General features: G+C 39.6%; 1 protein-coding gene across 2 annotated transcripts in view; it reads left to right on the forward strand.

The window, feature by feature from the left end:
- LOC144629000 (uncharacterized) overlaps positions 1-16,197 on the forward strand; it is a 35,914-nt gene that overhangs the window by 19,222 nt on the left and 495 nt on the right. For both annotated transcript variants that reach the window (XM_078487140.1, XM_078487142.1), the window contains exons 10-27: positions 2,080-2,160; positions 3,822-3,890; positions 4,762-4,812; positions 4,966-5,007; positions 5,736-5,870; positions 6,129-6,192; positions 7,929-7,980; positions 8,512-8,608; positions 8,898-8,978; positions 9,666-9,707; positions 10,189-10,297; positions 10,855-10,896; positions 10,983-11,076; positions 11,983-12,031; positions 12,363-12,460; positions 13,891-14,075; positions 14,619-14,680; positions 15,134-16,197. The exon at positions 15,134-16,197 is cut by the window's right edge and continues 495 nt beyond it. In XM_078487140.1, the coding sequence (XP_078343266.1) occupies positions 2,080-2,160; positions 3,822-3,890; positions 4,762-4,812; positions 4,966-5,007; positions 5,736-5,870; positions 6,129-6,192; positions 7,929-7,980; positions 8,512-8,608; positions 8,898-8,978; positions 9,666-9,707; positions 10,189-10,297; positions 10,855-10,896; positions 10,983-11,076; positions 11,983-12,031; positions 12,363-12,460; positions 13,891-14,075; positions 14,619-14,680; positions 15,134-15,280 (1,500 nt within the window). In that variant the 3' untranslated portion in view covers positions 15,281-16,197. The remainder of the gene's footprint in view (positions 1-2,079; positions 2,161-3,821; positions 3,891-4,761; positions 4,813-4,965; positions 5,008-5,735; positions 5,871-6,128; positions 6,193-7,928; positions 7,981-8,511; positions 8,609-8,897; positions 8,979-9,665; positions 9,708-10,188; positions 10,298-10,854; positions 10,897-10,982; positions 11,077-11,982; positions 12,032-12,362; positions 12,461-13,890; positions 14,076-14,618; positions 14,681-15,133) is intronic.

Here is a 16,197-nt window from a genome sequence, read left to right on the forward strand (position 1 = left end):
AAGAGATGAAGAAATTATGTCGCTCGCGAGCACTTCGCTTCGGTCTTTGGCCGTTCTCACGCAAGATGATGGCGTTCCTGGCTCGAAATTTGAAAGTGAAGCAGAGAACTATACTGTGGATCAGTTAAAACGATGGCTGAAGTGCAGAGGGCTAAAATTAAGCGGAAAACGACAACCCTTCGTGACGAAACGTGTTACGGAATGTATAAAGGCTGGACTACTATCGAGCCGTAAAAATCGTATTACTAAACACTAATCACGAACCTAGCTCAAATTTAGAATTGACCGTAAATAGCTATTTTGATGGGCTCGAAATAATTCTTATCGGCAAAAATGTAGCTGAACGGTAGAGCAGTCATTTGCATAATCACAACTACTGGTTGTCGGCGTTTGTCGCCCGAAAGATAACACATTCCCCGCAAATAAATGCCATAAATTCGTGAACCTTCTGTGAAACTTTTATTCGATCTTAATAAACGTTCGCCATGTTAAAACAGACAGACTTTTAATCCATTCGTTTTCATGACTACACATAACAAGAAAGCATGACAAACGTGGCCATCGCGACCTTTATTTACAATCTGGCGCGCCGGGCGGCGTACATTCATGCACTAAACAAAGATAAGAAATCCTCGGCGGCAAAAATATTTCGCTTCCTTCATTTTCGGATGACTAAAGCGAGAGTAGTACTTTTACAGGCGTCTTTATTTCTGATTTTTGATGTTACTTTAATTCACCCTGATTCGTGTTTTGCATTTTTGATTCATGTTCAAAAATAAATTCTTTCGCGACGCGACAAGTTTCGATTCAAAAGCAGGCATCACATTTATCCTTCACGCAAACCTGGGTCAACTTATCATGACTTATACCTGTTTTGCAATCAATGTTTGTCTGCCCCATTCAATATTTTTGCAATATTTTTACCTCAGTACCGTTTCGCAAAGTACCATTTCGTAAAGTACCGTTTCGTTTCGCAATTCGTACCGTAAGCCGAATGGAATGAAGACTTTCTTCCCCGATTCCTCCAGCTCTAAGAGCGATTTTGGCCAATGTTCAGGTTACTTTGAGTCGGTTTTGCACTCACCATGACAGCAGTGCTTTGTACTAACCATTCTTAGCCCTTTGAGAAAGCATACACTCCGATTTACCTAACTTTTCACATGTTTTCCTCACGTATTGACGCTCTCTCGCATACATTCGCTTATGGCCGACTGGTAATGTTTGTCTGAGTCACGCGGGGGGTCTCATGAGACCAAATCTATTTTTAGAATTTGTGCGCGACGCTATTCTAATGAATTCAATTCTACTTGCCAAACATTGTTTCTATAAAATATAAAGGAGATTTCAGAGTTATAGTCAGCACTTTGAAAGTAGGCCAGTCATGCAATGCTGTAAAATTCCAGTTATAAGACCTGGGCTTATACAACTTCCTAAGGGGTTTTGTGTGGGCTTATAAGCATAGGGCTTTATCATGGAGGGCATATAAGCCGAATAAAAAAAAAAACGTTTTGAAAAGAGCCATGGGAGTGTCGATCGAAATACGTTTTTAAGTTAAAAACGCATATATCTGGGGGGGGGAGGGGAGGGCTTATTTAATCGGATGTATTTTTTGTTTCCAGGTAGATTGGCCTATAAGCGGGGGGGGGGGGGAGGGGGGAGAGCTATAAGCTGGGGGCTTATAATTTAAACGTGGCTAAAAAAGACACGAACTATCTAGAGCCTTTTATACACATGCCTTGTATTAGTTGCGAAGCAGGATTTTTTTACCGTAATATATACGGCCAGTTTGTGTATATACCAGCTATTTCAGATGTAAATAAAAGCCTATCTTAAAGAAGATCCCGAAAAGCTTTGGCACCCGGAAAGCCTAGAATAGTACATGTATATTAAATAGAATAGAACAGTGTCTTATTTTAGCCGTGTCTCTTGTATAAGAAGCCCAGAGGACTGTAACATTAGGAGCCGTTCCCAAATATACAAAGATTGTGCATGTTTTCAAACATTTGCACAGTCTCCAGAACAATCTTGAGATTTGATCCAGAAAAAAATATTTCTCCTCTCTTTTTCCTTCCTTTTAAGCAAACCATGGAAGCCAGTGTGGATAACATTCGTATGGCTGGATATATGGAGAAACAACCTGTAAGAGGCAGCCAGAAAAGGGTATGACAGTGTAAAAATCTCTTACATTATAATTATGTTGTATTCCTCCTATTCTTCCTCCTCCTGCTCTTGTTGTCTGTTGGTTGCCTTTTGGTCTTTTTTTGCTGCCAATGTTAGTGATTACATGTACTGTAATGATTCGATTTAGCCCCCTCCTTCCAATAAGGGTCCCCTTCCAATTAAACGCCCCTTTTGAATGTGTTTTTGTCAATAAGCGCCCCTATTCCAATAAGTGCCCATTCTAATAAGTGCCCCCATTCTTATAAGCGCCCCTGTTCTAATAAGCGCCTCTATTGTGGATGACTGCCCCAGATGTACGGATGTCATCAACGCCAAATAGATAAACTCATGAACATTAACCGTACCGTACATGTATATATTTACGATCATATACTGCTAAAATGAACAATTCTTTTAAAAGTTTACAACTGAACTTTCAACAATTTGTTACTGTAAGTTACAGTTTCTGTTTTTGTTAGTTCTTTTAATATTCATTTAAGTTTTGTGTTGAACAATGGTTGTTTCTCAAAAAATTAAATAAGGGCCCTGTCCAGAAGAAACGCCTGTCTTGAATAAGTGCCCTCCCTTGAGGACCCAAAAGTAAATAAGCACCACAGGCGCTAATTAGCCATGTTCAAAACGAGCAGGGGACTGGGTACGAATATTCAATATCGATTGCACTGAAAAACTGGGCCTGTCATCTGAAATAGCATCCAAAAATTAGTAACTCAACCAAATTTGAGAGTTATTGGTTTAAACGCATAGGTATGGTTCAGTTTTAGAAATTGCTAAAATAAGAGAGCTTAGTATGGATTGGAGGGACAGCTGTCCATCCAGCCATACTAAGCTCTCTTATTTTAACAATTTTTAAAAGAGTTCCATGCCTTTGCGTTTAAACCAATAACTCTCAAATTTGGTCGAGTTACTAATTTTTGGATTCTCTTTCAGTTGACGGGCCCAGTTTTTCAGTGCAATCGATATTGAATATTCGTACCCAGTCCCCTGCTCGTTTTGAACATGGCTAATTAAATCGAATCATTACGGTAGTGCAGTGTTAAACGTGTACATGGTTGTTTGTTAGGAATAATTTAAGAATTTTAAGAAATAGTGTGATCGAGGAAAATTAGACCAACTAAATCAACCCCAAGCTGATGTTTGCCACTTTCTATAAATAGTGGGGCTAATAATACATCTAGATCTATATATAAATTATGTTGATGTGTCTAGTTTAAAAAGCCATGGGGTTGCCAAAGGTCAGGAAATGGTCAGGGAATTTAAATAAAATTCTTCAACATCAGGAAAAAGTCAGGGAATTTTACTTTGGGTCAGGGAAAATTACATTTTCAAGAAAAGCCAGGGGAAATTTGTATATAACGCCGCTGATTTTATACAATTGATGGTTGAAAAAAAAAAAAACATTTCAGACCTGTCAATGTGATCTCAGCGATTTTTTTTTTGAAATTTGGAGCCTGAAGACTGCTACTATATCTGGCAATTTTTAGCATATGAATATTTGGTCAGGGAAATTTTCTTTTTATTAGGAAGTCAGGGAATTTTAAAAACTGATGACTGTGGCAACCATGCATGTGGTCATGTATATTTTTTTTTTTTTTTTAACACTGGACATCAGTAACAGATTGTAATAATGTTGCATTCCACAGGCTTCTGTTTTCAAAGGCTGGAAGAAACGCCACTTCAAAGCTGTTGGAGGCAAACTCTACTACTACGAGGTACATGTCCAGAATTTCAAAAATAAACGTTCCCTGGGTTTATAGGTTCTTATATAGCGCATTTACAAAGCTCAATGCGCTTCACAATTAGAATGATGGGATGAGACCGGAAGCCACTTGGAAATTAAAGCCACTATCCGTCTATGTGTATGATCTCAGCCCACCACGCAACCCAAAGATACATGTGAAAGAACAGACCACAACTCCGGGAACTTCGTGCCCTACTCTTTACCATTAGTGTGTGGGTTCTTTAACATCCCTTGCTGATTATATTGCTCAACCTCTCTTTCAGCTGGGCTTAATTTTTTGGGAGCGCTTACACACAAGGGATTAACAAAATGAACACATGAACACAACAATATGAAAACCAAAACAGGTCCTTTGATTAAAGAAGATATAGAATAACATTTTAAGACAAGAACAAGTCCTACAGTCGATAAACAAATTGCTCGTCTATAAGCATACTTAAAACTATGCATAAAATACAAACCAAGGTTTACAAGGTAAAGGAGCCTTATAATTGGAAAAGTCCATGGCCTTGTACTCGGGAGGCTTTTTTGGAAGTTTTTTGGGTATGCGATTAGTGGGGAGGGGTGGAGGTATTTTTTCGGTGGGCGAGTTGTAATAGAATTTTACTGCATTTTTACTTTGCTTGATGGTAAAAGAATGTGTACCCACCGCCACCCCCCCCCTCCCCCCTCCCCCACCCCCTTGCAGGTTGATCTTGGCACAACTTTTCAAGTGTGTGGTGTTGCTTCCCAAATAGACAGTAAGGGCTATAAAGAAAGCGACCGAAACAAACAAAGCGACTTTAACCAGCCAAGCTTAACCTTTTTTTGTTTTACTTAATTTCATTTTTGTTTTATAACAGGATCACCGGGCTTTGGAGCCCTTAGGATTTATAAACCTGGTCGGGTGTTCAGTGAGTAGAACTTGTCATTTCTATACATTCTTCAGATGTACATTGTACATGTCATTGGGCTATTGCATCAAACACAGCACTATTGCAGCATTGTACTTTAATGGGCAGTTTAATGATATAAATTATGTAAGGATATCTTCATTGCTATTTCAGGTGAAAAAGGTCGATGATAAAATGCTGGAAATAGCTGAACAAGTGAGTGTCACTGAAATTGAAATTAAATTATATAGTTAATGGTTTGATAATGGTATTTTACATAAAAGCGTGCAATATACTTGGGTCCGTACACAACAAGTCCACGCCATCATATACCCGTAATCCGTTGATATTTTTAGGCGATGACAAATCTCCTTATGCTGGGGGACGATGGAGGAATCGTGTGAGGGTTACTTAATTATCAAACCTAGGAGAACTGGGAACTAAAAGCATTGTTTACTTTTCGTTCCGCCATCTTTGTTTGTCATATGTGAATCGTCTTTCGCAGCTAAGAGCATCGGCAAAACGCGTGATTTCTAGCAGTTAAACGGAAGGTTTGGGTCAGGAGAGACCGATGTACGTCAGATGAGCTCACTTACTTGAGAGTTTTTTTTTTTTATTTCTAGGCTGCCGATAAGCACTGTTAACTTAATTTGACACATAAAATTTTAGTAGTACATGAAGTGTAACCGAGTATACGAAGCCAGAAAGAACACATCACTGTCCATGTTGCTAATGTTACATGTATGATGAGAAAGAAACGAAAATACTATTGAAATAGTCTGCATCGTTAACTTTTCTAATAGACAACTTTCTCTCAAAAAAAAATTGCGTAGACCAAGTCACCCTCTGCTAAAACAGCGCAGTTGAACGCAAATCAGACAAAAACCGTATTGTATTTGTTACATTTGCACGTACATGCGGTCATTGTCTCTTTTTTGTGCCAGATCCAAGGTGGCCGTAAAGTTAAGCTCAAGTGTTTCTCTGTGAAAGAAGCGGAAGACTGGAAAGAGGCACTGGAAGCTGAGTCTGTAGTACCATTGGACAGCAGTCATATACCAGAGGAGTCTTCAGCCACTGAGGTACACTGTAGCTTATTTTGGATTTTGCAGCATGATGGGATTTCAACCCCCCCCCCCCCCCTAAAACAATACCAAATCAATACTAACTGGAATCTCTTAAAGACATTTTACAAAGATTTGTATGAAGAAAAAACAACACACATTCCTCAGTGAAATAACCCCCCTGGGAGTATGTGATACTTTAGTGTGCTACATGCACAATGTTCATTGCACATTCAAGATTATACCTGCAGGTTCAAATTGTTCCCTTTTTTGCAGGGCTTGACTATCATTATCGACTTAGGATCAAGTGCCATCAAGGCTGGCTTTGCTCAGGAAGATGGTATGTATGACGTCCATGATCATGAGTCTCTGCATAGCTCAGTGGATAGAGCACCCGCCCGGTGTTTGGGAGGTCATGGGTTCGATCTATTCCCATCAGGGACTCAGATTTTTTCTTTGTTTCACGTTCGTGGCGTGAGGAACATTGCATCTTTCTCGTTTCTCTACCGAGCTGAAAATTTAACATGTTTCTTTTTACGCTATCGACATTGCTGATGTTAGCAGCATGCAGGACGCGTGTCACATATAAACCACCCAGCCTAGCTCGCCATGAGTCTCTCGTAGCTCAGTGGATAGAGTGCCCGTCTGGTGTTTGTGAGGCCATGGGTTTGATCCCCGTCGGGGACTCAGATTTTCCTTTGTCCCACGCTCGTGACATGTTGAACATTAAATCTTTCTCTTTTCACTACAGAGGTTTCATCATCATCATCATCATCATCATTTATTTGCCACTTCAGAATTAAACATACAAATTAAAATAACTTAAAAAGATAGGGCGAAGAGACCTCCAAGAAACCACAAGGCTTATGGGGGAGGCCACCTCGGGTTAGCAATAAGTTTGTAATTTCGCTGTGAATGTGCAGCTAGGCCAATTTCAGACTCATTTTATTAGAAATTTAATCATTTTTTTCTTAAAAGAAGAGAAGCTACTCGAACCAGTGATCGATTCTGGTAGAGAATTCCAAATTTTAGGACCCTGGAAAAGTATTGTAAACTGCTTTAGATTTGTACAACAGTGATGTGGTCGATACCACTTGGCTATTCTTGTATCATAACTGTGTATTTGACTACTAGTAGAAAACAAATTGAGAAACATCGGGGGCAATAATTGGTTATGATAGTAAAACATAAATTACGCTATTTGCAATGCATTGACTTGGAAGATATCTAAGATGCCCAGTTTAGCAAATAAGGGGGCAAAATGTTCTCGATAGTCTGAGTTGGTAATAGCTCGCACAGTACGTTTTTGTAAATAAAAAATTCTATTTAAATTAGTTATATATGTAGAAGACCAGGCTGAATTACAGTAAGTGATATAAGGGTAAATTAAGGTGTAGTACAGAGCAAGCTTAGTATTAGATGATAAATAATATCTTGACCTAAATATGACACCAACTGACTTAGAGATTTTTTTACATACGAAGCTAATATGATATTTCCATGTGAAATTCTCATCAATGTAGACACCTAAGAATTTTGTATCACTGACTTGTTTCAATGTTTGATTACCAAAGGATAAAGAAAAGGATTTACTGAGGTGCTTCTGCCTCGATTTAAAAATAATATAATTAGTTTTCCTAATATTTATTGATAGCATATTACACTTCATCCAGATGTCAAGGTTACACAGATCATCATTTAATACGGACTCTAAATAATTGGGATCAGAATGTGAATAAAAAATACTTGTGTCATCAGCAAAGAGCAGAGGTTGGGTTAATTTACATCCGGATTTACATGCATTAGGAAGGTCATTTATATATAATATGAAAAACAAAGGACCTAAGATAGAGCCTTGGGGGACACCACACTTACTGATTAGCTTGGATGAGCACGCTTGGTTAAACTGTACAAATTGTTGACGCCCAGAAAAATAGCTTTTGATCCACTGAAGCGCCATACCACTGATACCATAATGTTCCAGTTTAGGTTAAAACTTAATTTTCGATCGACGTTTATTTATCACCATCACCACCATTTATTTTATTCATATAGTTTGTTTATTTTTTTCCACAGCTTGGCCTCAAGTTATATTTCCATGTGTTATTGCGGTTGATAAAGAAAATGCGTAAGTATTGTTTAGTATTGTCATGTCCTAATTTTCCTTACCAATGGAGGTTTCTTCCTTTTAATCACACCGTTAAGTTCCTCTTTGCCTTTGATTTTAGCAGCCTGTTCTCCTGTCTTCTTTCGGAGGTTTCTTTCGAGGGGTCGTAAATTGTTTAAAGGTGATTTCCAGGGTCGTGCTGCGAAAAATCTGAATTTTGTTATCATTTCTGGTTTGAATTCGTTGATAAGTTGCACTTTGGTAATAGCGTACATGACGTGTTTTAGCAGATCGTTTCGTTCAGAAATGCTTGAGGAACTGAAACGTCGGTTTGGAGTAACGCCGAGGTTCTTCTACTCGTTATTATTATTATTTTTGTAAGGATGTCTGGCGTTAATGATGAAGGAAAAATAATTTTGTCCCGGAATTCATATTTTAGCTAGCAAATATTCATTTGTGTTAGGCCCACATACACTTTGCATTCACAGATTGCGCATAGCGGACTAGAAATCACCTTTAAAACAAGTAAATTTGTTCATTGTTTTCTTGCAGAGAAAACTGCAAATATGGACATGATGCTCTTCTTCCAGAAACAAGAAAGACATCGAGATTGCAATTCCCGTTAAGAAAATCACTCAAAATTGACAAGGTACATGTAACGAATGGAAATCGTATGCTTTTTTTCAGACATTCAAGTTCCTTGTTCCTCTACGTACATGTATATTTGGTTGTGATACGGTCCCTGTGTATAGCACATTCTAAACCATACCATACCGGTCCCTAGTCTCTTCTCGGCTCGCTTCGCTCGCCGATCAGATCGGGAGCCTGCTCGCAGGCTAGGAAAAAGCTAAGTGTCTCAACAGTTTTGTGCAGGATTGTGAATACTACAGAGCAATTTGGTTTAATTTTCTCGTCTTCTTGTGCTTTTCCTATTGTAGCTTAAGGTTGAGATTCTTGATTTGATTGGAATCTTCGAGCACTTATTTGACAAACTTAAAGTTAATCCATCAAAACACAAGGTAAGGCTCTCACATTTTGAGTATACTTTTTTTCTAGGGGGTGGTTCATATATGTTCCGCCGTTAATCGTTTAGTTGGGTTGTTCAGATAGTTGAACTACGGCTTTTCTCTCTCGTTTTTTTTTTTCTTCTGTAGTTACCGGTCAGTTGATGTTGTTCTTTTATATCAATCAGTACTTACAGAGTTTATCTGCTGCTCAGTCAGGAAGCAATTTTGCCCTTTAAAGAATCAGTCTACGAGTCAGGAGGTCAGTCAGTCAGTCAGTTAGTTACCGGTAGTCAGTTATTCAGTCATTGGTATTCAGTCAATATGTACGTCCATCCGACCGACCGACCGACCGACCGACCGACCGACCGACCGACCGACAGACAGACAGACAGACAGACAGACAGACAGACAGACAGACAGACAGTGTGTCAGTCAGTCTTAATCAATCAGCCGGTCGGTCAGAGGGTCAGATCTCCTAGTGTGCACGTCCGTCTGCCTGCCTGTCCCTTATTCAGACACACAGACATTCAGTCAGTTAGTCATAGTCCATTAGTCGGCCGGAAGGACAGCGAGATCTCTTAGTATGACATAATGGTATTTTAAAACTTATTTTCAAATGTAAAGGAGTGAAAACTATAATAACCTGGAGGCTTATAACCCAATTTAACAAAGTGCTAAATAATTGTTCCCTAACTGCAGGTGATCATGACATTACCGCACGGTGCTGGACCTCAAGAAAAGGTACATGTTTTTACTTATTGAATTTTTGTGGGGTAGCGGAGATAGGAAAAAGTTGAGCCTGGTGACTGAATAATCTTGTCCTGTCTGGCAGACAAAGACACATTCTCGTCCCCATAGCCCTTTCGTTTCTCCTAGCTGGCTTGGTACGAGAAAACGAAGGGCTCTGGGGACATAGGATTTTTGAATTAATTCGAATTTTTTTGATTGGCTGCTTGGAACAAAGAATTCCTAAACGGAATTCGAAAACGTAACGACTCTCTCATACATTCTTTTGAAACGTCATGACTGCAAACATGAAGTCCGGAAGTCCTAGAATCTAGGACAGGAAACCCTGTGTCCCCAGAGCCCTTCGTTTCTCGTGCCAAGGCCCAGCCGGCTAAGAGAAACGAAAGGGCTATGGGGACGAGAATGAAAAAGACAGTAATATTTTATGGCGCTGAAATTACCTAATTTTCTCGTTTTCTTGGGTTTTTGTTGACAGGAAGAACTCGTGGAGCTGTTGCTGGATCATTTTCAAGTCGAGGCTTGTTATCTTCAGGAGCAAGCTGTTTTAGCCATGTACTCCTACAGTGCTATCTCAGGGATTGTTGGTGAGTCTTGTGATGAGAATGTGAAATACCTTAATAGTTGATTATTTCCTTACATTTTCTTTCAATGCTTTTCCTGAAAATTTGTTGGTACATGAAAACAATATCTCTTTATTGATAACTTTCTTTGTCCTCATCACCTGACTCTTTGAAATAGTATCAATAATGCCAGGGAGAACTTATAGCTTCTGACCAGTCCTCGGAATATTTAGGTAGGGATTGAGCCAGTTTTCTGTGTGCTGTTTTTTTGTTGTTTTCACAATCGCCGTGCAAATTAGGAGAGTTTCCACCAACGAGCTACCGTATACGATAAGCGCAGTAATGCGTAGTAAACAACTGAAGGCGAAGGAGCCTTTTTGTTAAAGAGGCTAGACGGCAAGATCAGCCGTTGTTCGTGCAGTCAGTCAAAACAATCAATCAATCGTTCCCTACTTGTCTGATTCGAAACATGTCAAGCCAAATAAAGATATAGATCTCAGAAGCAAATTAGCAAGGTACAGTATCTGACTGTGTTATTTGCTCTTGGAAACTAAATAAGGTTATTATTTTATTGTTTGCAGTGGATATCGGTAATCATATCGACATCTTTCCAGTTGTTGAAGGTAACATATCAATGTCGTTTCCGTTCACCTTTTTCTTAGCTTATTGTCGCAACTTTTTACCGTTTATTAATTTATTATTAACGTAGGATGTATGATCGAAGCTGGAACCACAAGACTTCCTTATGGTGGGAGACAAATCACGGACAGTTTTACAAGACTGTTGACAGAAAAAGGCATACGGTAAGATAGGGATACCAAGCTAGGGAGGAGGGGCGAAGTATCTAAGGAGCGATTAGACGGGATAGCCGTAATCACCCATTTACTCCCCCGTTCCTCGTGGAGTCCCCCCCCCCCCTTCCCACCCACCCACAAAAAAAAAATGCCAGCTGCTAAACGAAAGCAATAGACGGCATATTGTGTTCACCAATGCACGGATTTTGCGGCCATTTAAAGAAAGATCATTCAAATATGCTGCAGTGAACATCGCTTGTACGGAGTCTGATGCTAAATAGCTTCGGTCGGTAAAATTCATTGCTTGAACACTCTAAGTGAAACGACACCTGACAGAGAAATTACATTGGTCAAATTTAAGGGATGTGTGAAAGGAGTTGGTTATTTTAACTACTCGCTTTCTAACATATGGTTTCACAAATCAAATTTATGGTGGTTATTTACATGAGATGGGAGGCGCGGTGGCCTAATGGTTAGTGCGCCGGACTCCGGATCGAGCGGTCCGGGTTCGAGGCCTGGCCAGGGTTATTGTGTTGTGTTCTTGGGCAAGACACTTTACTCTCACAGTGCCTCTCTCCAGCCAGGTGTATAAATGGGTACCGGCGACATAATGCTTGGGGGAGGGGGGGGGGGGGGTACCCTGCGATGGACTAGCATCCCATTCAGGGGGGAGTAGAAATATTCCTAGCCGCTTAATGTTATCGAAACTGGGATAAGCTCCGACAGTATGGGCCAGTTGGCTCGAGGTTTCCCTTTATTTTTTTTTTTATTTACACGGGATTCCCATAGATACACAGTATTCCACGCGTAGCTGTGCTCTATTCAGAACTGACAGAACTGACATTGAGACTAGAAAGTTCTTATCAAATTTCTAGTCTTAGGAAGTAATGATTTTTCTTTTTTTCCCGAATGTAGATTTTTCTCGGAAGTGGAGTCTTACATCTCGCGGGCCATCAAAGAAAAGGTATAATAACTAGGGTTTACTAAAAAGTAAACAATCCCCTTATCAAGTTAACCTGGCCCTATCCCCTACCCGGGGGAAGGAGGGGGGATGGGAGGAGGAGAAAGGATCTAAGCTTATTAAGTTAATTTCTTTATTTCACTTTGGGCACGAGTACATGTATCTTTTAGCCGTCATCTGTCTGATAGCGCAGACGTGGCGCATAAACTGTCCAATCAACACTCCAAATAAGCCAAATAATTACAAAATGGATTCGAGAATATTGTATTTGTTATGATTTTAAGGCAGCTCAAGAAGTTCCAGTGCTAAAGTTGTTTAATTACTCGTTGTTCAGGTATCTTTTGTGGCAAAGCGAGGAACTCAAGATGACGAAGAACCAGACACTACAATCGTCGTGGATTTAGAAAAGTTCTCCATTCCAGATGGAACAAGGTGTGTTGGAAGCATTACGGGTTACTATTATTTTCTCTAATGTTAGCGTTTTACGTGACGTAAATCGCTTTCAATTTAATTACATGCTACTGGTCAACTTAATGTACAATAAGCTAAATGTATTGTTACCTAGTTTTACACCCGCTTTCAGTGTTACGTGCATAGCGGCTTTCTATCGACATCCATCTTTCAACGTGCTAAACAAACAACACGGATCGAAATCCGCCAATCACAGCCCACTAGCATGACCTTCTGACCTTGTGTGCTCAACAACAGTATGTATCGGTTTTGATTCAGTGGCTTATTTCAAACAGCACGTCGAAAGACGATGTAGAAAGATGGTGTCGAAAGATGGATGTAGAAAGAAAGCTTTGCACGCCGTAACACTGAAAGCGGGTGTAATTGCGTTCGACGAAGGAGAGCGCAAGCCTAATTTTTGCTTTTGTGTCCTGTGTCTTTTGAGTTGGTATGCCTGTGTACTGTTTTGCGGAATGAATCGAGCCGAAATGCGCGCGCATATGTATGGACACCAGATTGGCCGCCCCGATTGATTTTTGCAGGGGCAAATCTCGGCCGGGAAACTGGTAGCCACAGATGGCCTCGATTTCATGCAAAACAAGATGGCGTCCCAAACGGAGCTTAAAAACATTATTTTGCTTGAAAAAGAAGGGTTAAAAACGTGTTTCCAAAATTGTAATTTTGCCAAAAATGTCATGGAGAACACTAGAAGGTTATCATCCAAGGTAGCAGAGTTCTCTTCAGCCACCAAACGTCATAAAAAGAGTGGAAATCGAGTAAGTCGATGCGTAGTTTCGTACGAAGTTCGTTCGTATGTAAACCAGCGTATTTTCCTGCAATTATATGTTGCACAAAACTACAAATTGTTAGAATTAAATGCATCGAGAGTGGGTATAATACGGATCGAAATTGTTTTATCACTTTTTTGAATTTGTGATATATTGTTATTCCTAGAAACACTAGACGTTTTGACGAAGAAATCGTTGTGTGAATGTAATATGCGTGTAGTGGATTACTGTGTAAATTATGTCTGTGGAATTTTAAATCGAAGAGAAACTATTTTCAGAAGTTTGTGGAAGTTTAAATCTCGTTTAGTGCCACACGATAACAAGTCAAGTGAAATAAATAATTATTTTTGTGTAAATAATATTTCATTCATTCTATCTTCTTTTGGCTCGTCACACAATCTTTCTCACACTTCCGTTTAGTGAGGTATAAGCATAGTAACTAACTTTGACATAAGGCGTACTACAAGTAGGCCGACCATGTCGGTTTTTTTGCCACTGCCTGCTTACCTTGGGTCTATTTTACCTATTAGTCGAACGCACTCCCCTTATCTCTGATTACTACTAGTTATTAATTCTAAGGAATTATAAGCTTGTAACTTTCAGATGTCAAATTTTATTCCCCAGAAACGTCACCGTGGACACAGCCAGATACCGCTGTACCGAGGGACTGTTTAAACCATCAGTCTGGGGCAAGGATAATCCGGGCATTCACGAATTGACTGTCAAAGCCATCATGGCTTGTAGTATCGACATACGCAAACAGATGTGTCGAAATATTTACCTGAGTGGGGGAGGGTCCATGTCTGCAGGTTGGTTTTAGTAAATTCAAGCAGCATTTTCAAGGCCTCGCCTTTTATAACTTTCTTTTGGCCAAGGTACGTGGTCATTTCGTTCCACGGTCATTTCGTTCCAACGTATAGTCAGTTCGTTCATTTGAACGGGCTTGCGCAGTATTGTAATGCGTTATCGTGCTCCAGGACCATATATAGCGGTCTTTTAGAACATTTTAAAAAAGTATTTTTAAATGGTTTGTTCACATGTAAACAGCGTGCTTATTTCGGCTCGTGGGTAAAAGAACGAGGTATATCCATGTGTGGCGCGCTTGTTTTGGCTCATGGACTAAAGAACGAGGTTTATTCATGTGTAGCACGCTAGTTGAAGAACCGAATTTCACTATATTCAAGGGTTTTTCGCCTTAAATACTCTATGGAACGATCTAACTACCTCGCGGAACGAAATGACTATTTTGTGAAACGAACTGACTGTACATTGGACAAGTGACTTGGAACGAAATAACCCCTTTAACGAAATGACCGGATACCTTATAAGCAAGTCGTGTTTTTTTTTCCCAGGTCTCGCTGAACGACTCCAAGAGGAAGTGAGTGAGCTAATGCCTTTAACTTCCCATGTGCAGGTAGGCATGTCACTTCCGGCTGTCATAATTAAATAAGTGTTCTTGTTATTATTTTCCGTAGTCGGAACCATTTTCGTGAATTCAGTAAAAACTAATCTCGTATGCTAATCTTTTCTTACTTTGATAGGCTTTAAGACAATAGGCCATTTCCGAGTAACCCTTGGCCTTTGTTTCAAAACGAGTCTACGTACGCGTGCGAAACCATTCAAATGGAAATGAGTTTGATTTGCATGAAAATGGACTTGTAGGTGAAACTTATTTTCATATGAATGGTTTCGCACGTAGACTCGTTTTGAAACGCGGGGCAAAGGGTAACTCGGAAATGGCCTATTTGTTCGACAGATTGTGCAAAATCTCTCTTGCCATGTTTTTGTGTTTGTGTTCGTTTGTTTTTTTATGTAGTATATTTGTATTTTATTTTTTTAATCTCTTTTTTGTTACCTCTGTAACCAGGTTCACGCAGGACTTGAACGCCATCATGCCGCTTACATCGGAGCCTCAGTGGTTGCCAAGCTTCCTCTGTTTGAAGAGCTGTGCGTCTTTAAAGAGGACTGGGACATAACAGGACCGGAAGCTTTAGAAAAATGGTCGAATTTGTAGAAAACCGAATGAATTTTAGTTGCAAAAGTAAACCAACCAAAAACAACTTTTACACATGTAAAGAAACAAAAATACATATAAACAAACAAACAAACAAACAAACAACAACAACAGAAGCTTTGCGCTTATGCACATTTGACAAGTTTGTTTGGTAAAATTGATTTATATTCCCTGAAACGACATACACACAAAACGTAAAATGTGGAACACGTTTTGAAAGCAATTTCAAATGTTCTTGTTTAAGTTTGCCATCTTCTCAATACGTGGTTCCAAAGGAACTGAAAAAGCGCGCAATTTTTTTAAATCAACTATTTATTCCTTAGTAGTGCAGAGCTATTGTTACCTTGTAATTCTTCTGGTCCTCTAGTGCAGCAGTTGCTGTTATTTTGGGGCTAGGGGCATTGTTCCTGTTGTTTGCTCTATAGCTCTCTCAAAGGGTAGAGAGCCATTCATAAGAAACCTTGTAAGAACTTTTACCCGACCCCTTTAAGGCTGGTCGCATGTATTAAAAGGGGGTGCATTTGACAGGATGTTGTTATGAGATGGTTGTGTGCAATAAACTGTGAATGATAGCTTTTAGTTTGCATGAAACTGGGAATGCAGATTATTTATGTGTTACAGCGCAGTCAAAAAACCTGTAGGCCGGATAGGCACTTAAACTGGGTACAATGATTTACCAGTAGCTTGCATTAAACTGAAACAATTAAATGCTGGTTACTGGTCGAAAACTGAAGTACTTATTGGTCGTCTGAATGCATTAAATTTAAAATTAAAAGGCTGGTTGTAGCAGTAGACATGGCATAATTATTGACTGCTAAGCGCGCGTTATTAAAACCGAAATGTTCATAAGATGGTCGCATGCGTTAGCCAGCATTTAAGTGGAATAATCACAGTATCAGACCGGGAAACTATTTTTA

This window comes from Oculina patagonica, chromosome 10 (genome assembly GCF_052425735.1).
Source record: "Oculina patagonica isolate OP01 chromosome 10, crgOcupat, whole genome shotgun sequence".
In the NCBI taxonomy this organism is placed as follows: Eukaryota; Metazoa; Cnidaria; class Anthozoa; order Scleractinia; family Oculinidae; genus Oculina; species Oculina patagonica.